At 38.7% G+C, this 25,833-nt stretch overlaps 1 protein-coding gene across 1 annotated transcript in view; it reads left to right on the forward strand.

Annotated features, from left to right (window-relative positions):
• Nucleotides 1–25,833, forward strand: part of Slc30a8 (solute carrier family 30 member 8) — a 195,914-nt gene that overhangs the window by 158,792 nt on the left and 11,289 nt on the right. The window contains 7 exon segments of the mRNA XM_087190739.1: nt 470–637; nt 734–800; nt 12,237–12,386; nt 17,105–17,198; nt 17,200–17,253; nt 21,336–21,492; nt 23,096–23,201. Of these exon segments, the coding sequence (XP_087046865.1) occupies nt 470–637; nt 734–800; nt 12,237–12,386; nt 17,105–17,198; nt 17,200–17,253; nt 21,336–21,492; nt 23,096–23,201 (796 nt within the window).

Below are 25,833 nucleotides of genomic sequence, written 5' to 3' on the forward strand. Positions count from 1 at the left end.
TTCTAGATTTATTAATCATGCCTTTCACTATGGGCACATTGTCTGCTGTTATCTGAGAAATTATTTCTGATTTCATTTTTTCCAGATCCTCTTTTGTTGCCAGTTCAGGGAGTCCAGGTGGTTGAGTATCAGATTGTTTCATCTCGTTTTCCTTTGGGGTTGCTTTAGGTGATCTGGAAGTCTGGTTTTGAGACTTCCTTACATGTCTTCTCATTTCAGCAGAGGGGGATTGTGTGCTCCTGGCACCTGTGCAGCTCACCTCTGCAGCGCTGGGTCAGTGGTAAGGCAGCTGGGAAGTTTCATCTCCTGGGTGCTGGGGGCAGCTCTGCTCCTCGGTGCTAGAAGTACATTTTTTTTGCACATTCCTTCCCCGTGGGAAGCTGTGAATTATAACTTCTAGGTAGTTAGCAAGTGACCTAATAGTGGTTTTGAGAACAAAAAGGACTGTCAGTGAGGTGTGTGTTTGTAGCTATGTTCACTTTTTGCTTTTGTCAAATGCATCCACAGTATGGAACTTCAACAGAACCCTGCAAATAAAGATCAGTGTCCTGGAGAGCAGCCAGGGGAGCTTGAGCCAGGCAGCATCTATCACAGCCACAGCAACTCCAAGGCCACAGGGAAGAGGGCAAAAGAGCAGGCGAGGGCTGGGGATTTAGCTCAGTGGTTCTGCCACTTGCCTTGAAAGCGCAAGGACCTGAGTTCGATCCCTTGTACCTCCCCCCAAAAGGAGGAGGTGAACACCAGGTGGAGATTGGGCGCTGCTTCAGCAATATGTCTCCTGTTCATGATCACTGAGGTTGTGGATATGACCCCAGAGGACTCCTCTGATTAAATAAGCAATACAAAGAAACTGTACAGCATTATGGGAGGGTTACCTAAATTCTTTTAAAGTATGATTCAATATTTTCTGTAAGAATAAATTAACAATATGCCTAGTGTAGATAAGTTGGAAAACAGAAGAAAACAAAACAAAATTCATTACTATCCCACCTTTGAGCGATAAATTCCAATAACGTTATGGAATATTTTGTATATTTTCTATGCATGCTTCATGTTTTTTTCTTACATAATTGAGAGCACATTGAATGCTTTTGACTATGTTATCAAATACTGTTCAAAAACATTTTTATGCCTGAACAATATTCCATAATATGCTTCACTGTAATTTACATAACCATTTCTTCATTGTTAGAAATTTAGAGAATTTTTCCCGCTTGTGGACAATACTGCAGTGAAAGAGTCATGAATAAATCTCTGCCTGCTTTTCTACTTAATCCTTTCAAAGAGATTTCTAAAGGTGGAAATAATTGGTTGAAGGACATGAATTTTTTTTTCTTCTTGAATCATATTGTTATCCAGAAAACTTAAAATGATTTAAATGACTTCCAGTTCTAAGAATTCTGTCTCCAAATCTCCAAATAGACATCTTACATTAATCTTCTAATGAACTTACATTAATCTTCTAAAAATCTGTTAATGCAAGGATGAATGTGTACTTTAATATTCATTTCTCTAATTATTACTCTTAGAATATTTTTGCATAGTTGTTAGCTTTTATTGAAGTGTATTTCCTTCTTTTATGTATCTCCTCTTTGTCCCCCCCACAAACACATACACACACACACACACACACACATACACACACACACATATATATATATATATATATATATATATATATATATATATATACACCTGGGGATCAACCCAGAGGCACTCTACCACTGAGCTACATCTCCAGCCCTCTTTTCTTAAAATTTTGAGACAGTATCCCACTAAGTTCCCCAAATAGGACTTGAACTTATGATCCTTCTATCTCAGCCTCTCTAAATGCTGGGATTACAGGCTTGCACTACCATATTCAGTTCTTAATGTCTGTTGTTCATTTGTCTTTTAGAGAATTATCTAATCCTCTCTATTGATCTCTGGAAGCTCTTCATATAGTTAGGGCATTAAATTTTTATTGTGTTAGTCATGAGTACTTTTATAGTTTGTTTATTTTTAAATTGTTTTGACTTTGATAAATTTTAAATTTCATCTAGGTAACTATATAAAACTTTTGAGCTGAGTTCTTTTACCACTTTTTTACTGTTTTGGTGCTTATAATTATTCCTCATGTACTGAGACGGTAAATGCCTTTTTGGGAGGGGTATTTGTCCAAATATTTGCATTTTAAAAAATTTTAAATAATATGAAGTTAGATATACTTTGTATTCTAAGGATTGAAAATTCAACTTTTCTAAATATCTAACAAAAATTTAAGCAGCACTTATACATGATTATTTCCCCCATTGATAGTTGATATTTTTAAATTATTTTAAACATGTTCACATGTTCATAGATCATGTTCCTATTCTTTGTCAGTAGTGTGCTTTGTAATGTAGGCTCATAGTTTTAATGTCTGTTGTCTCCTCATTATTTTTTACTTAACAGGAAACAAAAGATTTTATTCCTGTTTCCTATCTTAATTAAATATAAGAATCAGTTAATTCAATTCTCTCCCAAATCTAATTATAAATTAACTTGGGAACACACATTTTATTTATAATTTATTTTAACTATGGTTTTTCCCTTGTGATGATGTTTAGCCAGGTTTTTGAGTTAGAATTATGCATGCTAAAATGGAAAGCTTAGGTTTAATAACTTCCTTTTAATAAAAAGTCAAACAGTTATGAAACATTATAATTATCTTTTTCTTTGAGAGAACATCTTGGCTTTAGAAAAATTTTTATGCATATGTTCTTGATATATGTTTTAACTTCTTCCTCATTCACTGATGTACTCAACATTTCTATTTCTTGAGAACATCTTGACCATTTATGTTTTCCCAAAGTTACTTATCTTACTAAAATTTTCAAATTTATTATCATACAATGGAACATGATAGCCTCACATTTTAATTTACTCAGTTCAAAGATTTTGGAATGGAATATTGGTTTATTTTTTCCTCACACACATGAAGAGCATCATAGGTTGCCTGGTATGTAGATAGAACTAAAAGCTGCTACCAATCTGCTACCACTGTTACCTGTCACAGTATGTTACCGGTATTTTGGTGCCCTCCTTTTCCATCTGTTATTCAAAAAGATGGCAAAATTAATAAAATAGATGAAAATAGACTCTGGTAAATTACTTCTGTGCATTATAATATCTATCAACTGGAATGAGCTGATTTCTTTTAGCTATGAATTCCACTGGTGTATGCAATCATATTTATTTTTTCCTTTTTTATTTCATAAAACATTTCATAACAAAATGAGAATAACAATAGTTAATACACCATGTACTGTTATCCTCAAAGTAGTTACTCCAGAGTACAAGAGGTTGACAAAAAAGATTCTGTCTTATAAAGAAGAAACAGATATTAGCACAAAACTTTCTTTTCAATGAGCTAAGAGAAACTAGTAGTATAAACAAATTAGCATATATATTAAAATATTTTTGAAACAGTAGAATAGGTAATTTGGGGAACCATCTGAACCTCTACTTTCTATTTATCTATCTTCCTATGCAATCATATTTAAAATTCTATAACTTCTGAAAACCAGAAAAGGACATATAAATCCAGTCTAAATCAGCTTCCGGATTGATACACAACCTTCTAATCAAAATGTACAAAATTAACTATAACACACAAATTCTACAGCAAAGCTAAGTCTTTTTAATGAAGTGCCATAATAGCTTGATGGAGTTATATTATGCACTTCCAATCTAGAAAAATACCCTTGGGAATCCACTGATGTGTGTACAGTATATAATTGATAAGATTATGGACAGTATTCAATTGCTCATATAAAAGATTTACAAAATGTAAGCTTAATAAAAGAAAACACTCCAACTGTGGTTTGGAAAGGCGGTACTGTGGAAAGGTAGTACTCTGGGGGCTATGAGTCAACACTTTTAGATTCTATATCTAGGTGAGATTGTGTACTGTTTTTCTCTCTGTGCTTGTCTGTTTCGCTTAACTTGTCATCCAGATTTATCCACATTGATGCAAATGTTAGAATATCATTATTTTTTATGACTGAATTGTATTCCACTGTACCATATTTCTTTATTGATTCTTTCACTGATGGACACAAATTAATTCCATATTTTGGCTGTTGTGACTAATGTTGGAATGAACATAGGAATGGAGATATTGCTTGATATATTGACAGTGTGGTTTTAATTTACATTTTCTGGTGGTTAGGAAGGCAGATTTGCTTTAGTTTGTATATATAGCCTATTTTCACTTTTGTTTCCTGGGCACATGAGGTCTTATTTAAAAATAATCATTGTCCAGGTCAATGTCATGGAGCTTTTCTCCCAGGCTTTCTTCTAGTAGTAGAAGTTTGGGTATTACTTTTAGGTCTTTAAACCATTTTGATTTGACTTTGGCATGTGGTAAAAGTGTAGAATTTTAGCCTGTTGCTTGTGGATATCCAATTTTTCCAACACAATTTATTGAAGAAATTGCCCTTTTTTCATGTGTGCTGGCTTTTGTCAGAAATCGACTGACCATTAATGCATGAATTATTTCTGGGATTTCTGTTCTGTTTCATTGGTCAATATGTCTGTTTTTAATGCCAATGTCAGGCTGTTTCAATTGTGTACTGGATTGTGTATAACTTTGTAGTGTATTTTGATGTCAAATTGTGTGATACCTCCAGATTATTCTATTTCCTCAATATTGCTTTGGCTATTTGGAGTATTTTGTGGTATCATAGAAATTTTAGGGTTCTTTTCTATTCCTGTGAAGAATGTAATTTGATTTTTAAAGTTTTTTTATTACTGAATTTTATTGGTACAATTTAAATATACATAGTGATTGCATTCACTGGAGGGAGCTTGTACCTGTACATGATAGACTTTGATTCCTCTTTTTCTCCCATTCCACTCTCCTCCCTTTAACCTCTTCCCATTTACAAATGCTTTGTTTCCATTTTTCCTTCTTTTATCAATTTTCCCCCCTTCCTCCCTTCCTTTCACAGTTTCCCTTTCCTTTTGAACAGTTTCTTCCTATTTCATATTATCTATTATACATTTTGGTTTTTATTTACTCTTTCAGTTTCTCACATTAGAGAGACATTTACACATATGTGTCTGACTTATTTCACTTAAGAGTATAGTCTCAAGTTGAATTCATTTAGCTATAAATATCTCCAGTTTATCTTTCTTTATGGCTGAGTAGTGGTCCATTGTATTAAAAAATCACCTCTTTTTTATCCATTCATCACTTGATGGACATTTGCATTATTTCTAAGATTTAGCTATTACAAACTGTGCTGCTATAAACATTGGTGCACCTTATCATTGTAGTATGATGCTTTTAATTCTTTTGGGAAGATACCCAGCAAGGGAATAGCTGAGTCAAATGGGACCTCTAATCCTAAATTTTTGAGGAATCTCCACAGTGATTTCCACAGTGGTTGTACCAGTCTGCACTCCCACCAACAGTGGAGAAGGGTTCCTTTTTCCCCACAGCCCCACCAGCATTTGTTGTTGGTTGATTTCTTGATAATAGCCATTCTTTCTGGAGTTGGATGGAATCTCACTGTTCTAATTTACATCTCTCAGGTGACCAATGATGTTGAACATTTTTTTCATGTATTTGTTTGCTGTTTCTACTTCTTCATCTGAGAAGTGTCTATTCATTTCAGATCTCATTTTTGGATTGGGTCTTTAAATTTGGGGGGGTCTGATTTTTTTCAATTCTTTGTATGTTCTAGATATTAGTCTTTTATCTGAGGGGTAAGATCAGGAACAAGACAAGATGTCTACTGTCACCACTCCTATTCATCAGAGTTCTAGAAATATTACCTGGAGCAATTAGAGAAGAAAAAGAAATAAAAAGAATAAAGATAGGAAAGGAAGACTTTGCAGATTATATAATTCTCTACATAGAAGACCCCAAAAACTCCACCAAAAACTACTAGATTTAATAGCCAAATTCTGTAGCGTAGCTGGATACAAAGTCAACACTCAAAAATCAATAGCCTTCCTGTACACAAATACCAAAATCCCTGAAAAAAGAAATGAGGGAAACAACACCTTTTCACTATAGCACCAACAAAAAGGAAATACTTAGGAATCATCTAATAAAAGAAATGAAGGACCTATACATAGAAAATTACAGTACTCTTAAAAAGGGGATTGAAGAGGACATCAAAAGATGGGAAGATCCCCAGCTCTTGGGTAGGAAGAACCAACATAGTGAAAATGACCATACTCCCAAAATTGTTACACAGAGTTAATGCAATTGCAATCAAATTACAATTAGCGTATCTCACAGAACTGGAGAAAACATTCCTAAAATTTATTTGGAACCAGAAGAAACCTAGAATAGCAAAAACAGTTCTGAGCAACAAAGACATGTCAGGAGGCATCACAATCCTTGACTTGCAACTATACTACAGAGCCACTGTGATAAAAACAGCATGGTACTGGAAAAAAAAGAGAACAGACCCAAGGATCAATGGAACATACTAGCTAGAAGGGGTAGAAACAACAGAAAACACACTTAGCCACCTTAAGTTTGACAAAGGAGCCAAATAAGTTCACTGGAGGAAAGATAGCCTCTTTAATAAGTGGTGCTGGAAAAACTGGCTTTCTACATGCCAAAGATTAAAACTAGAACCATGTCTCTCACCGTGCACTAAACTAAAAAGTCAAAATGGATCAAAGATCTAAATATTAAAACAGAAACACTAAATATTCTGGAAGAGAGAATAGGTAGAACTCTTGAGGACATAGAGGTAGGCAATGACTTCATGAACAAAACCCAGACTGCAGGGGAGATAGTGCAAAGAATCAACAACTGGAATCTCATCTTATTAAAAAGATTTTGCATGACAAAATAAATCACCAACAGAGTGAAGAGATAACCCACAGAATGGGAAAAAATTTTAGCCAGTAGCCCTTCAGATAAAAGACTAATATCTAGAAAGCAATTGGATTTCTGATAAAAATTACACTGAATCTATAGGTTGTTTTGGGTAGTACGGATATTTTTTACAATATTAATTATTATAATTCACTAACCTTTATTTGTGTCTTTTTAATTTCTTTCATCAAGTTTTTAGTTTTCACTGTATAAGTCTTTTGGCTCCTTTGAAAAATATATTCCTATTTCACTTTATTTTGTAGATATTTTAAATGGAATTTTCTTCTACATTTCATATTTTGGCTAGCTTGCTATATTGTATTTATTATTGTACTCTATTTACTGTTTACTTTATGTTTATTTTGTATCCTTAAACTTTAATGAGATTTTAAGGATTAGATATAACAGATTTTCTTATGGATTATTTAAGGACAATTTAGCTTCTTTCTAATCAGGAAACCTTTTGTTTCCTTCTCTTGCCTAATTTCTCTGCTTAGGACTCTGCCAGGAATATGTTGAGCAGAAATTGGGAACTGGGAACATCTTTGTTTTCTTCTTGATCCTTGAAGAAAAGCTTTCAACCTTTCTTATGTTAGTATGTAGCAGCAAGTTTGTCATAAGTAGTAGTGCTGAGAGACATTCCTTGCATATCACATTAGCTGAGTGTTGAGGGAAGGAAGGCAAAAGAGATGTTTTTAAAAGAGGGACTCAAAGAAAAAATTGGAAATACTAGAGCTTTTTCAAATGGAAAAGGGATCAAGAGTTGGAAGAAGCAAGGAATGATAGGAGGGGAAGGGGATAAAACGGAAAGAAAATGTGCCATGTACATGTACAAACTCTCCACAATAAATGTAGTCATTGTGTATTGCAAACATGGACTACTAAAATTGCATTAAAATGTCTTCTCTTTTTAGGATGGAAATGGACAGCTGTTGCCTTGGAGTCAGGAAATCAACTACCTCCTTTCTTCCTTATTCCTATGAATCAGGGTCTAGGAGCTCTAATTTGACTTTTGCTCAGAGTCAAAAGTGGTATTATCAGTAAGGGAGTGAAATGGATGCTGACTCACAAGTCTTTCAATTTTGAATCATATCGACATTGTGCTGATCTTTCTAAAATATTGCTCTCTTCATGTTCAAAATTATTCAATGGCTCCTCTTGGCCTAGTCCAGTGGGTCACCACATGTTTCTCATCATGCTGAGCACAGGAGATTTTGCTGAGGGAGCTTGTGTGATGGGTTCAAAAGCTGCTTCTGCTAAAAATCTCATGTGGCCACCCCAGCTGAAGACAGATCAAAACACGAAGACAGATCAAAACATTGGAAAGGTCCAGCATGCAGGACAAAATGAAAATGTTTTACTTTGATTTTCCAGGTATTCAACAATCTGGCTGCCAACCTATTAATATTTTTCTCTTACAATGTCCCTATGTGGCTGCACTGTACCAGCCAAATGTATTTACTCATCCTCTGCAAAGTAATCATCGTAGCTTAGAGTCCCTATGGCTTCTGCTTTATTTGTTGGAATGGGAAAATACCTGTCTGCTTTTCACATTCATCAAAATCCTGGCCATCGTGCAAGACTCTAGTCCACAGCTCTCCACTTCCCAAGGGCACTACTGATGCTATCAGAGAAAACAACTATGGAATCCGCCAAAAAATGTATCCACACTTCAGTGGTTCACCATACTAATAAATGGAAGCTCAAGGCACCCCTCTGAGTACCTCTTGTCATTACAGAGGCCAAAGGTAACTGGTATTAATCTCATGATGTGTCCATAAATTTAGTGTTAAAATATTTATGCAAATTTCTCTTTTCCTGATGTGTACATTTTTTGGCAGACTCTGTATTATTAGCCTAGCACTTTGAGGGACCCTGGAGGTCTTTGGCCTTGAAAGATGAATACAGAGGGCTTTTCAGGTGGAACAGCCCGAAAAAACAGCACACTATTTACTGCTACAGCTTGACAGGTAGTAAACAACAGACATTACCTTGAGAGATTTCTCCTGGACAGGTCTGAAACAGATGTTTAGAAGTTTGAGTGCCAGTGTTTCTGGTTGAAGAACATTTCCTGTTCAGCAAGCTCCTTCCTCTTGCTCTGGTTGCAGTTCTGGTCCTTCCTGCCTGAGTAGCTCAAGTCCTGAGGCAGGACTCCGAGTGAGCTGCTATGCTGAGCTGAGCAGGGTCTCTAGATCTTCTGTAGGGAGGTTGAATAAATTCTCTTTTCTCTACAACTATTAAGCTGAAATGATTTAGGCCTGGAGCTTCTAGACCACCAGCTTTCTCATGGAGGGAAAGAAAGCCTGTCCCCAATAAGAAAATTAATAGCAATAGTGAGATAGAGCAAAGCCTTGGCATGTTCTGAGACGTAAAACACCCAATGCAATCTCACCCAGGTTTGTTCTACTAATGTGAGGCAATAGACTTTAATCTTATTGCTGTTTAAACTAGTTTGGGCATTTATGATGCAGAAATGAAAGAGCCTATCTAAGGTCAGTGGAAAATGCCACCAGAATGGTCATTGCGAGGCAGGTCGAGGAGGGTTGAGGTCCAGCTGGGGAATCAGACTGATCTGTGCTTAGGGGGAGAACTGCCACAAAGTGCACTCCAGATCAGAGGGAGGAAGAACTAAGGAGAAAAAGATATACGCCTTATGAGTTCGCTCTTCATGGGCCTTTGAGCTGCTGCGTTGGGGCTGTTTCTGTTGTTTCTGGAAATGCCTGGTGGAGAGAAGCCATAGAGAGACATATTTGTATAAGCAGAAGTCTGTCTCTGGCGGAGGAAACTGGGAGTTGCCAGAGAACAGTTACCTAAGGATGGAAACATGAGACTGCTTGAGGAAATGCAAAGCTGGGGACCGGCTGGGGAAGATGACAGCATATGAAAGTGAAAAAAATTGTCTTTTCCTAAGAGAAAGATATGGCTGCTGATGTGCTAACTACATGTTTTATTGATACGGGTACTTGCTTTTTTCTACAACTAGGATCTCAGTGGCTGATACAAGAAATATTCTGAGGTTCCTGCTATTGAAAACTTAATAAATGTCCAGACATGGCTATGAAAAGTATAGTGTGTTAATTGTCAGCAGTACCTCATGCCTTCAGGATGACTGGATAATAACTTGATGAATTTTTGGACACAACACATAGTACAATAATAATGTGAGCTATAAAGTAGAGATTTTTTTACAAAGTAAATTAATAGCATGCCTTGGTAGAGCCCTAGTGATAGGGCAGAAGGCTTCCTCTGTCAGATGAGCAGATGTCTCTGTTCTCTGTGGAACATGTCATGGGGACCTGACAGCAATTCCTTGAATCTGAGGTGAGTTCCTGTGGTCACCTCACCGTAGGGGCTGTGGACAGAGTCTGTTTGGAGGACTGAATCTTTGCTGTGCCTCTCCTGCCTCTTTGAAGTGCGCTGTTCTGCACATCTTGCCAAGTGTTTCAGAAGTACAAGTGCCACTGCCCTCCTTAGTTCATGCCTTTATCACAATGCCCTTTCGCTATTGCTGTTGCATTTTAACTTCCAGCTTCTCCTCCCTGGAAGTCATCCCCCATATTGCTGGTAAAGGCGCTCTCAATTACAAATATGAACATGTCACAACTTTGGCTCAAAATCAACACTAGGTCCCCTTAGCCCATAGAACAACGATCAACCAGAAGGGCGGCAAATTCTTTCGCCTCTGTGTCTTTGCGCCTGTCCTTCTCTTTTTCTGCTCTTGTCTTTTCTTTCCTCCTTTCTGATTCTCACCCTTCTTATCTATGAAACGCTCCTCAAGGCTCCCAGTGCTTTCTGCTTCCAACCCATTATTGAATTTGCAGTGCGGTGGGTGTTAGGCAGGAGATCACTAAAGAGAAGGATTGTGATTTGTTGATCTTTGTGTTCCCTGTCTCTGGCACCATGCACAGTAAGGGCTCAATAAGTACCGCCTGGATGATTGAATTAATTGTCAGTAGTACCTCAGGCTTTCGGGAGTAAACACAAATGCAGCCACAAACTATCTCTTGCAAATAGTTTGATCAGTAGACTTCAGCTGTAATTTCCTGTAGTTTCTAGATGATTCTTATAAGCAGCTTTGATGGTTGCAAATGATTCTGAGGTCCCAGGTCTCCTTGTTAACATGCTTCTTCCAAAGCGAGCCCTTTCTCTTTCTCAGTTGCCTTTTTTGACTGAGCTGAGCCTGCTGAAGAATCCCTGCAAGACTTTATTTCCTTGACTTAGACCACAATTTAGCACAGTGCATAGAATCATCATCATTCATTGCTGAGCTGGCAGCAAGCTGCTTTGCTGCATGCACTCATTCTCCAGGCAAAAAATAATGCATTATTAACACAGCTTTATAATCAGGGCTAAGTTTGGCAGATAGAGCAACATTAGAGGATAATTGGAAGGACAGCTGATTTGTTAGCAAAATGTTGCCTTTTGGCTAATGAATCATTCGGAGTTTTGCACTGACAGCTCAGTAACAAGCTTAAAGAGTACTTTGCTTCAGACCATTAAATTTTGACAAACCAGTTATTAACTACAGCTACAGCCAACGGTCTGTGGGGATTATTGCAATTATGAGCCATCTATGTAATTTTTTTAATCATTAGGCGAGACAAGGTGAGTGTGGTGATGGAGGGCTGACGACTGACAGTCTCTTGCTTTGGAGTACACAAGGCAATAAAGAGCTGCAGGGAGGACTAATCTGTCCATGGAAGCTCTTTGCTGGGAAGATGTAGGAAAAGCAATAAAGGTTATTGCTCTCAGACACAAGCCCTGTTCAGGCTGGAAAGGACAAAGTTTTACCTTAATTTCTGTACTGGAAGCTGGAGGGCTTTTCAGAGGTGGATTGGAGGGATGAAAAAGGAACAAGCCAAATGGAGGGAAAAGCAAAGCAGGACTCCCATGGCTGGAGGTCTATTTTTACCCTTTACTGGACTATTATTGCACTCTGTGTGCCCATTGGAAAGTGCCTCCACCTTTCTTTTCTGCCCCCAGTATTTACAACAGGGATCTTGAACTCACATGGACAATATAAATTAGTAGCACAAAAAGAAGTGGAAAAATCACAAGACAAATAATATCACATCTCGGGGTTACATTGCAGCATCTGGTTTATAGAAAAACTTCTTGTGCCCTGCACTTCAGAAACTTATACCTTTTCTCTCCCAGCTCTTGAAATCCACTTGTACGTGCTGAAATCCTATCTGCTTTGGGGGGGTCTCACTTTCTTTGTCAAATTGGAAAGAAGAGGTGGATTAAACCAGCTTTAGGATCCTCCCTTTTCTAAAGTTGTGTGAGTCTGGCATTTCATTAACTGTGGCTGGCATGCAAGTGAATGTAGTTGACCTCTATGGCCTTAGCCCTGTGTCCTATTTCACACCCTTAGGTGGGCACATTGCTGAGAGTCTCACCATCATCATGGATGCTGCTCATCACTTAGTGGACCTGACCAGTTTTCTGCTCAGTCTGTTTTCCCTGTGGCTGTCATCAAGGCCCCCCTCCAAAAGGCTGACATTTGGGTGGCACTAAGCAGGTTCACTGATTCATTTAAGCAACGATGACAGGATAGTACTTCAGAGGCAAACCGAGGGTAAAGACAGAAGGTAAAGGGCAAAGGCTTGCCCCAAAAGATCCCTTAGGGGCACATGTCTGGTGCACAGGATAGAATAAATGTATTTGTGGGAATGTGTGTTCTTAATATTAATTCAGCAGACAGATTAATGGTGCTACCACTTCTCCTGTGGGACAGCAGGGACACGACACGTGTATCACTTTAGCAGCAACCCCAGGGTAATAGCCACGATAGTATTCATTAAATTACTTTGCATCCCTGGAAGAGAGGGCTAAAGGTCAAGCTGGTGTCATATTGCAAGATAAGGCCCAGAGGGCCCAAAAGCATGGCAGAGACTGAAGAACTCCTCCCCGGGAGTCAGGACAGAACATGGGCTCTTCTGCCCAGCCAGCATTTGGTCATTTCCATGCTCTAAATGCGGCCTCCAAAACTCTCATTTAAATTTAATTGTCATTATGACAATATTAAGAGGTAAGGACTCTATGAGGTGTTTAGGTCAAGAGGACCCAGCTCTCCTCAATGGACTTATGCCATTATTATGTTGCTGATGAAAAGAATGAGAGCATCCCAAATCTCCTCTCATCTCCCGCCCTTCTGCTGTACAATGGTGCAGCACAGAGGCCTCTGCCAGCTGCTGGGGCCTTGATCTTGGACTTGCCACCCTCCAAAACGATGAGCAACAAATCTCCTTGCTTTCTAAATTAGTCAGTATATTCTATTATAGCAGCAGAGAAAGCACTAAGACACCATCAACAAATCAACCATCAATTAGACATCCACACACATGCACACACAAAAAAAACCAAGGAAAGAGGAAGAGGAGGAAGAAGAGGAGGAAAGGAAATTTCTTCTTTCTCAGAAGAAAGAATTAAAACAGCTAGCTCTTGTAGAGGAAGTGGGCCAGGTCAGCGAAGGTTTTAGTCCCTGGGAAATTTATACTTGGATTCATCTGTACAACTCATCCCTCCCCAGCACACACTCAGCAATTTTGCTTTTCCGCCTCTGTGTCGTTGCCCGTATCAGCTAGAAGAGGTTCTGCCAGATCCTGGGAACCAGTAGTCACAGCTCCATGTTTCCACACCGGTTGAGAAAATCAATGTCAATGAGATCCCGGGGCAGAGCAAGGGCAGCAAAAGGCCACCCACGCGGCCAGCCTCCACAGACGGTGCTGCTGGCCACAGAGAGCAGATCAGAAGCTGCCAGTGTGGATTACAGGGCTTCATGTTCAGAATGGGAGGACGTTCTAGTTCCCTCCTACACTTCTTATCAATGCAGAGAATTGCCTTCCCTTTGACATTCAGAGAAAGATGAAATAATAAACAACAATAAACAGAATTTATGACCGTGTGATCAGGGTAACCTAGTGCCGCACCCATCATTTGTATGTATAAATGTTTACAGGTATTTGATCCTTTCTGATCCCATTGGTCAGAGCTTTTTTGTAAAGGTGGGATTGTTTGTAAACACAGGGTGGACTCAGTTTAGATCGTGGCTGTACTTTGTCATCTTGGGCATGGTCATTGAGAACTTTGAGTGTAGTTAGCACAACTGAACAGTATGTTTTATTTTACTTAATTTCCATTTTGATAGCTGCATGATTGATGGGTACCACATCAAACAGTACCACAATAGACACAGGTGAGCTTAACACAGCCCACACTGGTCCAGCAGCCCAAGGACCTTGCTCACCTGATAGATTTCTCAGCAATCATGGTAGCATTTGTCAAAGGTTCCTCATGTGTTTTTTGTCTAACTAGTTTCTGATTCCTGGCCTATGTCTGGACTCCTGATCTTTGCCCTGGATTTTTCAACTTTATCCTCCTAGCTCCTGTCTCACTATACCTCTCTAGTCATGGGTTCAGAGTGGACAATGGTCTAATTATATATCCTGATTTGGGCTCCCCTGGGTAGGAAGCACACTAATTGGCATCTACAAACCCAACACCTTTTTCTAGCTAGCCAGAAATTCTTGTCTAGTCTTCTTAAACTTCTATAAAGACAGTTTTAAACTGTCTGACTGGACTAACAAAATAATAAATATTTCTTGAGTTTTTCCATATGTTGTATTAATTTCCTGGAGTTGCCTTAACAAAGCACTTCAGACGGCTCAACCAGAAATGTATCGTCTCATAGATTTGGAAAATAGAGGTCCAGGATCGAGAATCAGCAAGGTCAGTTCCTTCTGAGGACTATGAGGGAGAATGAGTTCCATGCCTGTCTCCTAGAGCCTGGTGGTTTGCTGCCAATCCTTGCCCCCTGGTTTGCAGATCTCTGCTTTAATCTCATGCTGTTTGCACCATGTGCATGTCTGGGCCAAATTCTCCCCTAGAGTAAGTGTAGCAGGCAGACAGAATCAGAGACTTACTCTATCTCAGTATGACCTCATCTTACCTTGTCACAACTGCAAATTCCCTAGTTCCAAACAAGGTCACAATGTGAGGTACTGTTGTCTCGGGGCATACAATTCAACTCATAACATACGCCAACTTGTTTTACACATATGCTATTATTATACCTTTCTCATAGGTAAGGAAAATCAAGCTCAAATAAGATAAGTTACTTGTATAAAGTCACTTGTGCCAGTCACTGGCAGACTATGTATTTGATGTTTGAACTCACACCCTTAAAATCTGGACCAACATTTCCCATAGTGTACATAGTGTTCTACTGATGGATAGTCAAGTGACTTGTAAGTGTCACACGAGCACTCATTGTACATCTTAATAAATATTAGAGAATAAAGTAGTAATTTCATAATTTCATGGAAACTTTGTTTAGGAAGAAGCTAAGTGCAAAGAATGAATTTATTTGAAGAAAACATGAGGTGGTTAATAAGACAGGTGTCATGAGGTTATGGGGAAAATCATGACAGTTGTATGTCAATGATTGGAGTCTGGGCAACAATGGCCACACACTAGTTAACAACACATTACTCTGTTCCTATTTTTCCATTTTCTCATATTAATCCCATTCCCTTCTATCCTTTCCCCTAGCCCTCCCACTTCCTTCCCCTTTGCCCCTTTTCTTCCTATTTCACATTACCTATTATACATTTAGTCCTTATTTACACTTTCAGTTTCTCACACTAGAGAAACTATTCAGTATTTACACATGTGTGTCCTATTTATTTCACTTAAGAGTATCGCCTCAATGTGCATCCATTTAGCTATAAATGTCTCTAATTTCTAATTTTTTATGGCTGAGTAGTACTCCATTTTATTTAAAAACTTTGTAAATAGGGAGGAATGGAGGGGTTGAAGGGAGGGCTGGGCAAGGGTGAAAAATAAGAACCAAGAGAGATTATGTAAAGGTGCAAATTTCCAATGATGAATGTCATTATATTGTGTACCTAAAATGTACAAATGATTAGAATGAATAATCGATAATGCAAAATAGGAAGAAAAGGTCCAAAGGGGTAGGGGTAGTGGGAGGGGCAGGGGAAAGGAAAGAAGGGAAAGGAAAAATGATGAGAAATGGAAAAAATGGAAATAAAGTCTTTGTAAATAGGGAAGGGTGGAGGGCATGAAGGGAGGGCTAGGAATGGGGAAAAAAATAAGAACCAAGATGCATCATGTAAAGGTACAAATTCCCAATGAGAAATGTAATTGTGTTGTATACCTAAAATGTACCAATAAAAGAATTTTTTTAAAAAAGAGTCACATATTAAGGATACTGGAATGTCATTTGTACCAGTTAGTTGTTGGATCCTGGGGAAATGTAGCTGTACAAAGTTGAGCAAAATGGTAACCTTGCCTTGGAAAACTATTCACTTAAGTGAGAAAAAACACATGTTGTGATCAACGAGAATAAAATGCAATGTGCTTGACTTTATACCTGAAAAAAACCCACATTACTCTGTTTTAGATGTGACTAATACCTGGCATAAGTTCAAAGTGGATAAGAACGTCATGGAACGTGCCTGACTTAGTCATGCACAAAATATTTCTAGAGCCTTGGTTTCTAGAATGGACCTACAAGATTGAGTTAAAGATCAGTGAGGTGTTACAGATCTCTAACTGAGCAAAGGTACTTTCCCCCAAGGGCAGATTGAGCGCTGTCTTATCTTCAAATATTAATGTAAATGTCTCCATCCTGATGCTTCTTTCCCTGGCGGTTGCTCTTAAGAGGCAGTTAGAGTGTTGATGAGCCTCCGAGCTGGGCCTGGGTGTTTACAATATGTTGGGCTGGCAAATGGAACTCATTTCCATCAAGTACCCTCTGAAGCCTTCCCTTTTTGCTATTTTATTCCACTAAAGGTGCTGGTACTAGCAAGTCGTAAATGTTTTATGGTGAAATTAAGAGTTTCTAAACACATTTTAGTTGTCACGTCTCATTATTTCATCTCCTAACAAGTTTCGATCATTTTAGCACCTGTTTAAATTACAATCCCCGAGGAAAACAGTGAGGGCAGGCAGCAATTAATATGTTCTAAAAACTGGCTGGAAATTACTTAGTAATATGGATTATAATGAACTCAGACGCTGGTGTTTTACGAATGCAACACGCAAATCCTTCATCTCGGTGCTGAAATCCACCCACACTTTCCTTGTGCATCACCGTGCAAACTAGTTTGTGGTCATTCCTTCCAGGGGAGAAGCAGAGAGTATCATGACTTTGTGAAGGCAGCAGGTGAGGGATGGTGACCTGTGTGAGATGTCCTTGTATGTTTGAATCCACAGAGGTCCTCGGTGCCCTGCTGTCCATCCTCTGCATCTGGGTGCTGACCAGTGTGCTGATGTACCTGGCCAGTGAGAGCCTGCTGCATCCTGACCACCCAGGCCACCTTGATGACCATTGTTTCCAGGTGGGCAGTGGTGGGCAATGTTGTGTAAGTCACCCTCATGTTGTGTGCCCTGTGGCTTATCGCCAACTCTGTCCGCACAAGGACTTAAAATTTTAGCACCTCTTCTTGTGAAGTTGGTAGAGACCTGACACAGTGTACGGATGTGTCTAAGATTAAAAATAATGCTGATTACCCTAAACTAATGGGTTTTAAAATATTGGCTTCTCCCAGGTACCACTTTCAAAAGCTTCTAGCGTACTAGAGACTACAGTAGGATCTTTGGATATGCATGATCAAGGTTATGACACGTGAACCTCACAGGTTAGGAAACAACCTCAGTGAGCTTAAATACATCAGCAAGTAGGTTGTCCAAATCCAGGATTCAAATCCAGATCCTCAGACCCAGCATCAGCTCCTGTCCATTCTGCTGACCACTACATGTTGATGGTTCCATACATAATGAAACTTTTTCCTGTTTGACTTTTGTTATATGAGCAGTTATGAGTCCCCAGAGAGCTGAGTTGGAAGGGATCTTAGACTCTATTTGTTTCAGTCCTGTTTTTACTTTAGAATTCTCTTTTGCAATTTCTCCATAAAATGTTCATGAGTTTCATACATTTTAACAGAACTAATAACAGAGAATTAAATAGTCTATTTTATCTTTACATCATGGTAACTACACAAAAATTGTTCTTTAACTGTGTTAACTAAACTCTCCCTTTGGGTTTAACCTGTTGATCTCTTATTTAGGCAGTCTCAAATCAATCTTACAGGAAATGATGATTGAAGGTCCCTTGCTGTATAGGTTTGCTGTTTCTAAAGTGAACTACTTGATTGCTTATGACAATATAGTTTTGAACCCAGGGCTTTGATGAATTTGGGTCAATTTTCTCCTTTCTATTTGATGATCTGATTATCAGCAATCTTACTTAATATTCCTATTATCTGTCTGTCTGTCTATCTATCTATCTATCTATCTATCTATCTTATTTTTCACTCATTTATCCACCTTACCATTAAATGTGGTAGATAAAATAATTATCCACTTCAAAGGTTTCTACATCCTAGTCCTTGGAACTTCTGAATGTGTGAACTTCCATGGCAAAGGAATTTTACAAATGTGATTATGGATTTAAAAATTTTTAAAATGTAGAGGCCCTGATAGGTTTTCCAAGTGGGCCCGAAGGTCAAGGAGGCAGGAGGTCAGAGGAGAAGGAAGAGGCTACACCGTGGAATTGAAGCTGGAGGGAGCCATAGAATGTAAATAGCCTGTAAAAGCAGGAGAAAGCAAGAAAATAAGTCCTCCCCATGAAACTCCAGAATGAATATAGTTTTATAAATCTACTTTACACTTCTGACCTACAGAACTATAAGACAATCAATTTGTGTTGTTTTAAAGTAGTAATTTGTCACACCAGTGAGAGGAAAGTCATATACAGATTGAGCATCCTTAATCTAAAAATCCCAACTCTGAAATGCTCTGAAAGCAGAAACTTTTGAGCACCAGTGTGATGCTCAAAATTCTGGTTGTTGGAGAATTTTGGATTTTCAGATTAGAGATGCATAACTGCTGAAATCTATGAAATATTCCAATATTCAAGAGACTCTAAAATCTGAAACAAAACTGGTACCAAGCATTGAAATGAGATAATCTGGTATCATCTACTTACCATCTGCCTACTCACAACACAGCTTGATGCATGCCATGATGTAAGTTTTCATATGAAAGTGAAGCAGATAATGATAGAAGAATGTTGCTTTAATCAGTGGGTCTTAAGAGAAGGCATAAGGGGGTCTCTGGAATTAGAGTCAAGCTGAGCATGTACAGATAGAAAATGCTCAGATCATTTTTCTCTTTGATGCTTCAGTTCCCACCTCTCAGTTTGTGAACTATTGCTCAAAGTCTTTGAGCTAAACAATTATGTTCCCTGATCTGCTGTCAAAGTCTAGATCCTATCTCCTACCAGTTAACTTGCAACTGTATTTCACATTGGCAATGGAAGAAAAAGTATGGGCAGATCAATGTAAATCTGTCCTTTAGGAGATAAATATTGCAGAGCATATACCCTGCTGATTGGGGTCAATAACAACATCTTTGCATAAGGAGAACAACATGTCCTCAAGGCAGTAGGAAGAAAGTAAATATTAATAATTTCCTGGGAGTCAAATGGCACATAGGTTGTGTCAAAGCTAACCAAAGACAAAGGATATACCTAGCCAACCACTATGTCGGTCTGGGACCTTAATGATGGAATTTCACTTTCAAAACAGATAGGATCCCAATGTTCTTTTTACTGAAACTGCTTTTGAGCACTGACCTTAACATTGCAAGTACTTTTCATACTTAGACGACAAGGAAACTGAAAGTGGTGGCTCCCTTTGTGAGCTGATAGTTATTTATGGATAAAGGTGCTGAGTGCCTGTAATATTTCCTCCAAGCACTGGGGTTACAGGTTTCGAGTGCTCTATTGTCTGAATGTAGATATATCAGAACTCCAATTTGGGAATAAGCCTATCTTTGGGGGACCCAAAACCAGGACAGAAAGTTACAGGAGAAGTCATGAAGGGAATCTGTGATGAGGGTTGTAGACTGAGCCTTATGGCTTTTGCAGGCTAAGCTTTTCTGCCTAAAACATTCCCTCTTCTCATTCTATTTAACTCTAGCATGATCTTTTAGATTCAGCTGAGGCACTGTATCTAAACACATCAGACTTTTCCATTGATACTATTCATAGCACCAATTCTTAATAGATGTATTATAACTAGAAATTTCCATTTGTGTGTGTGTGTGTGTGTGTGTGTGTGTGTGTGTGAGAGAGAGAGAGAGAGAGAGAGAGAGAGAGAGAGAGAGAGAGAGAGAGAGAGATATCCTGGCTGCCCTCATCATAAGCAAAGCTACCCTGGGGAGGGACTCCCTCACTTTTATGGCCCAAGCATTTAACAGAGCCTGACAGGAGTTTCCAAGTATACTTCCCTCGTTTTAAATGGAGTGAGTAAAACAGTGACTGGAAAATGCGCTGAGCATGTACAGTTGAACTGAAAGATGGCCTGTTTACTGCCAGCCATATCAGGCTGCCTGGAGAACTTTGAATGGAAACTCCTAGTTAGGGGTGAATTTCTTCCTAAGCACTGACAATCACTTTGTGCATTCTGGGATGTTCAAATCTTGGGAGATAGCAGTCATTCCACTTTGTGGTGATGATCTGAGATTTATCAAACACTTCGCCTGCAAAAAGACTGGGATGTGATAAACAATAAATTTAGGGTCTTTTAAAAAATTTTTATTCCTAAATACTCAGAAAAGCTCCCTAGGTAAAACACTCTTTGTTAGCCATCTGTGAAACAGGGCTCATTTACCTTTGTTCTAGTACCTCTTTAAGCTATGGAGAAATAAAATTGGGTGCACAATTTTAGTGCCTTCCACTATGTCACAAGAGATGTCACACCTTGCAATATGTTGTGCACATCTATGTATACATACACACAAGGAATTTAGAGATACATCAGTGTATTTCTGTTTCTGGAGATGTAACTGTACATATGTAAGCATATTATTCCTATCATTGGCCATTAGAAAATTATCCCAATTTCAAATACTCATGGAAATTTACAAAATTAAGTAAAATGAAAGCTTTAAAACCCCAATGATGATGAGATTCACTCCTTTTTATTTTATTTTGTCCCTTTCTGCTGCTTTCTACATTTGGAACCATTATACTTAGTCAAACTCTACCAAAGCTTGACATTAAGTCTTCAGGCCTAGTATTTAGCAGATGAATGAGATTATGTCTTCATTATGAAATGACTGATTTTCATCAAAGAAATTATGTTTTCTCAATTTTAATCTGAAATTTATCCACTTAAATGATAAATGAGAAAATGAGTGGATAAATGGTAGATAAATGAGAAAACTGAGGGGAATTTTTATAGTTGGTCCTTGTGGGAAAGTTTTTAAGTTCTAGGATACACTTCTGTTCACACATTAGTCCAAAAGAATACATTTTTAAAGCATAATATTTTAACTACCTGCCCTTTTGGATTCCAGGTGCCATTGCTAACTCCTTCATTGTGCCATAGGTTTTTACTGGTTAATATCATGTGTGCGAGAGCAATGTTATCTCTTTCAGAATAAGTGTGCTTTTGCACCAGGAATGCCTTGACCACAATCACAAGGAAGTGCAAGCTAATGCCGGTGTCAGAGCAGCATTTGTGCACACCCTTGGAGATGTGTTCCAGAGCATCAGTGTGCTAATCAGCACACTTGTCATCTCCTTTAAGATGAGTGTGTTTACATTTTCCCACCATAGTAAGTATATGAATTAGGTAGTACAGAAGCAGGCTTTCCACTATTATCAATATCACAGGCTATGTTTAGCTACACAAACTACTTTGCAAGATTAAAAGACACTCAAAGTTTGAACTCTTAGTCTTTCTCAAAGTCCTAAGAGGCATGTAACTATTGGGCTGCCGGTGTTTCAAGAAAATGGCTATTTTCATTGTGGTATTAAGATGGACAGCAATGCAATTGAGAACACCTTAGGGTTCTTACGTTGTAAACAACAGAAAAGATCTCTGGCTCACTTTAGCAAAATCCACACTTATTGGCTGAAATTTATTGAATGTATTTCAGGACAAAAAATTAAGATAGAAAAAAGGACAAACTTCAGTATCCAGTTTTCAGAAACTAATTTCTCTCGAAGGCGCCATGCTAAAATAAATGTAATTCAAACACATTTCCCCTGTTCTTATCATTGCTGAAGATTCATGTTTCTGGGACAGGGAGTCCGATCCACCTAGTCTGAATCTTGTACCTGCTCTTGCTTGCGAGAGGGCCTGTTTTCACTCTCCTGTCAGCATTGCTCCTGAGCCAGGCGAGCCCCGCTCCAACGATGCTAATGCAAAGTGGGAGTGAATTCTGGCCCGGTCTCTTCCCCTGAACAAATAAGTATTCAGTACAGATCTCTATCTGGTAATACAGTACTTACAACGAACAGGTGGGTTGAGGGGAGGCATTTAGCTCTGTCTTTTTGCCTCATGATTGTTCAAATCACAGGGACTTTTTTTCCCCCTAAAAAAATTTTTCCTAAATGGGGAAACATATAAGTAAAAATTACAGTGAAATATATGGCTTCAGTTGAGCAAAATGCTCACTGAAAGCTTCGAATTTAAGGCAAAAATACTCAAAAATTGTAAGCACAGGTGGAAAGTTGGTGTCCCTTACACATGCCAGGTTGAATGGTGAGTTTCTCAGGGCAAGTGGGACATGGACTCTTCCATGGCATTGAACTTCATCAAGGGCAGAATGGCATGTGTTTCAATCTGAAGCCAGCAGTTCCAGTGGAGGGACAGGACAAGAATGACACGTTGGCTTAAACCTATAGGAAAGCATCAAAGATGCCTGTCTCGAGCATGTGTCATACTGGAGAGGAAAAGAAATAAACTAATCCCAGTCTGCCAAGACCAAGGGCAGGTTATATGTTGGACAGGCGCAAGCTCTGAATAAATGATACCGTTTTGCTCCTCATGTATAATGTGGCCATCTTTGTGCATAGTTTCATTACACACTCTGTACTTGCATTAATTTGAGAGAAGTTAAACCAGGCCTCTTGAATGAACTCTTAACAGTGCTTTCCACCTTAGATCTGAAGTTCTGGGGAGAGGGTGTCCAATAGTCTTCCGTTCTTTAGTCATCAGTATAAAACTAAGAGAAAAACTAAGTCTTCAGGGAAGATCTCATGCCAATGTCTTTGAGTTGGATTCCAACTGTCAGGAGAGTAAAAGGGTAACAGAAAAGGATGGAAACACAGAGGTTTACTCATCTTCTTAATTGAGATTTCTTCATGGGAAGTATGAATTTTCAATTAACCCAAGTTGCTGTATTTTCCAGCCTGACTACAAAATTGCTGACCCAATCTGCAGCTTTGTTTTTTCCGTCCTGGTTTTGGGCAGCACTGTTACAATCTTAAAAGACTTTACCATCTTCCTCATGCAAGGTAGGAGGGATTTCACTATTATTCCTAGGATGAATTTTTTTTCTGTAATCGCAAAAGGGGATGGCTGAAAAGCATGCTCCCTATAGATTTGTATTATAGGGAAACTTTACACTGATAAGAATTTTTTGTGACAATAAATCTTCGATTTCTACTTATAGGGTAACAAATAAATAGATGTGGTTTCTATTTTGTACCTCTAGCAACTGTTAAATGATCTCCCACTGTGTAAAACCAGTAAGTAATAAATACAACAATAAATACAATGTAGTGGGGAGAGTGCAAAAAATGTAAATGTATCCCTAAAAATCCCTGGAAAAGTTCTAAGAAAGACAGTGAAAATCTGCCTCCCAAGCAGCATTATAGTTGAACAGTTCAGCCTAATTGTGTCTGACAGTATAAGAACATCAGGGTGACCTTTTATCTATTTGCCCAGGAAGTGCTTAGTGAGCTCTGACTGCTCGCTGGTATGCTTGAAGCTAGAGTTACCGAGAGAAGCCAATACAGACTCTCTCCTCATGGGAGAAAGATTATTTGAATAATTGCACAGAAATAGAACTGTGAAAGCTTCTGAGAAGAAACATGGGAATTTGTACACGGCCAGGGCATAGGGGCTGATGCTCACAGAGATTCAGTGAAGAATGAATGTTTTGTGGCTCACTCTAACCCAGAGCAGGATCACATGCTTATTAACCCCATTCTCTGTAACCAGAGTCCAGCCCTGACGGTTCTTTTGGGTTGTCTGTCTCCTTGGGTCTTCCGATTAATCAGGAATAGATGACAGAAATAATTTTCACTGTCAAGGAATTCTTTCTTAAACCTAAAGCTTAGAGTGCTTCTCCTCTCCCCATTCTACATTTTGGGGAGATTTTCTTTACATTTGCCATAAAGTAGTTGAAGAGCTACTGGTTTCTCTGCTCTTTCTGGGACACATCTTCACGGGAGCATTAACACTAAGAGACACAAAAACTGTAACTGTGAATGTAAAAGTAAGGTCTTTGTCTCAGACCAACCTCACTTCGAATTCTAGTCATGCAAGTCTAGCTGTGGGACATTAGGCAGACCCTTAACTCCTCTGAACTTCAGCTTTCTCAACTCAAATCCAAGAGTACTGTATCCACCTTGCAATGGTGTTGAGGGAATTAGATCAGATAAATGAAATAGGAAATGATTGGAATTCAGTAAATATAACTTCTTAGTGCACAGGAAGTAGCCTGTGGAGATGGACCCTAAACTACCCATTTATCATCACATCAAGAAATTCCCAGTTTTGGAAGATTTCAGATTTTGGATTTTGTTTTGGATTGTGTTGGCACTCAAAAGAGTTTTGGGTTTTGAAGTAATGAAAATTTTGTATTTTTGGACAGAGATGCTCAGCCTGTGTTGAATTATACCTCAGACACAGGTAGTTGACTATATTTGCAAGGCGACTTTTTGTCGTTCTATTGTCCATTTGCAATGAATACAAATGACATTACACTTTCTATCCTTTGTGTCCGGGAAACAGATACTATGAAGGACTTACCTTAAATCCCTTTTAGCCTAAGCCAGCAGTTTTCAAACTTTGGAGGCGTCAACGTCACTTGAAGCATTTGCTGAAATACAGGTTGCTGGGCCAAACCCTGCAGTTCTCGTGTCACTGGGTCATAGCAGGGGTGGGGTGCTGAGAGTGAGAATTTGAATTTCAGAGAAGATGCTGATGCTGCTGGTTCAGGGACCACACTTTGAGAACCACTGCACTCATCTTTTCGTATCACTTAAGCGATTCCTACACGGTGGTTCTGGGAATTTCAATCAAAACCAGCAGCGTCCATCACAGCATCACGCTTCCAGATGATAGAAAACATCCAAACATGGCCTGAGCTGTTCTCTCTGTCCGGAACATTTGACCACATGATACATGACTTAGAGTACAGTCTCCTTCAGTGACACCACTGAGCGCACATCAGGATTCTGTTCTTGGCCGATGATATTATTAATGGCCGTGACATGGACCCTGGAGTCAGACATCCGCCATCCATTCCCAAACTGAGTAACAGGAGCTTCCCAGCTGTGAACATGAGGCTGAGTCTCTCAAATCTCCGACAAGTCCATTTCCTTTCCTGGAAGCCAAGTGCTAAGGTGAAGCTCTTGCAGAGATTACCGATTTAAAGAGCGGTAAGAGACAGATTGGTGTACGATTTGAGATGACTATATGCCACTTACCTGTCTCCCTGTAGCTCTTCTCTAGCAATTATGCTTCTTAATTTATTTCAGAAAAAGTTTAGAGACTGGGCTATCTTAGCTAATTATTGAAACTAGCGAGTAATTTTTCCGGAAGATAATTTTTAAATTAGGTTAGTATGAAATTCTTATACTGCATTTTATAAACAATGCAGTAAAGTATAAATAATATAAAAGTCTCCCCACATTACCACCTCTGAATTCTCAGTCCCATTCTTCAAGAGTTATATCTATTAATAAGCTGATACAATTTTTCCAAAAACATTTATGAATTTATATACATGTAATGTATGTGCATTGGTGTCTTTTTGATAAAAATGGAATTACACATTGATCTGCATCTTCTCATTTTTAACTTGGAGATCTTTTGTCTGACTACATCTTTAAATACACCATACTCTTCTTCGTAGTT

Source organism: Heterocephalus glaber, unplaced genomic scaffold (assembly GCF_053883595.1).
Source record: "Heterocephalus glaber isolate CG9 unplaced genomic scaffold, H.glaber_assembly_v1.0 deba00001555, whole genome shotgun sequence".
NCBI lineage: Eukaryota > Metazoa > Chordata > Mammalia > Rodentia > Bathyergidae > Heterocephalus > Heterocephalus glaber.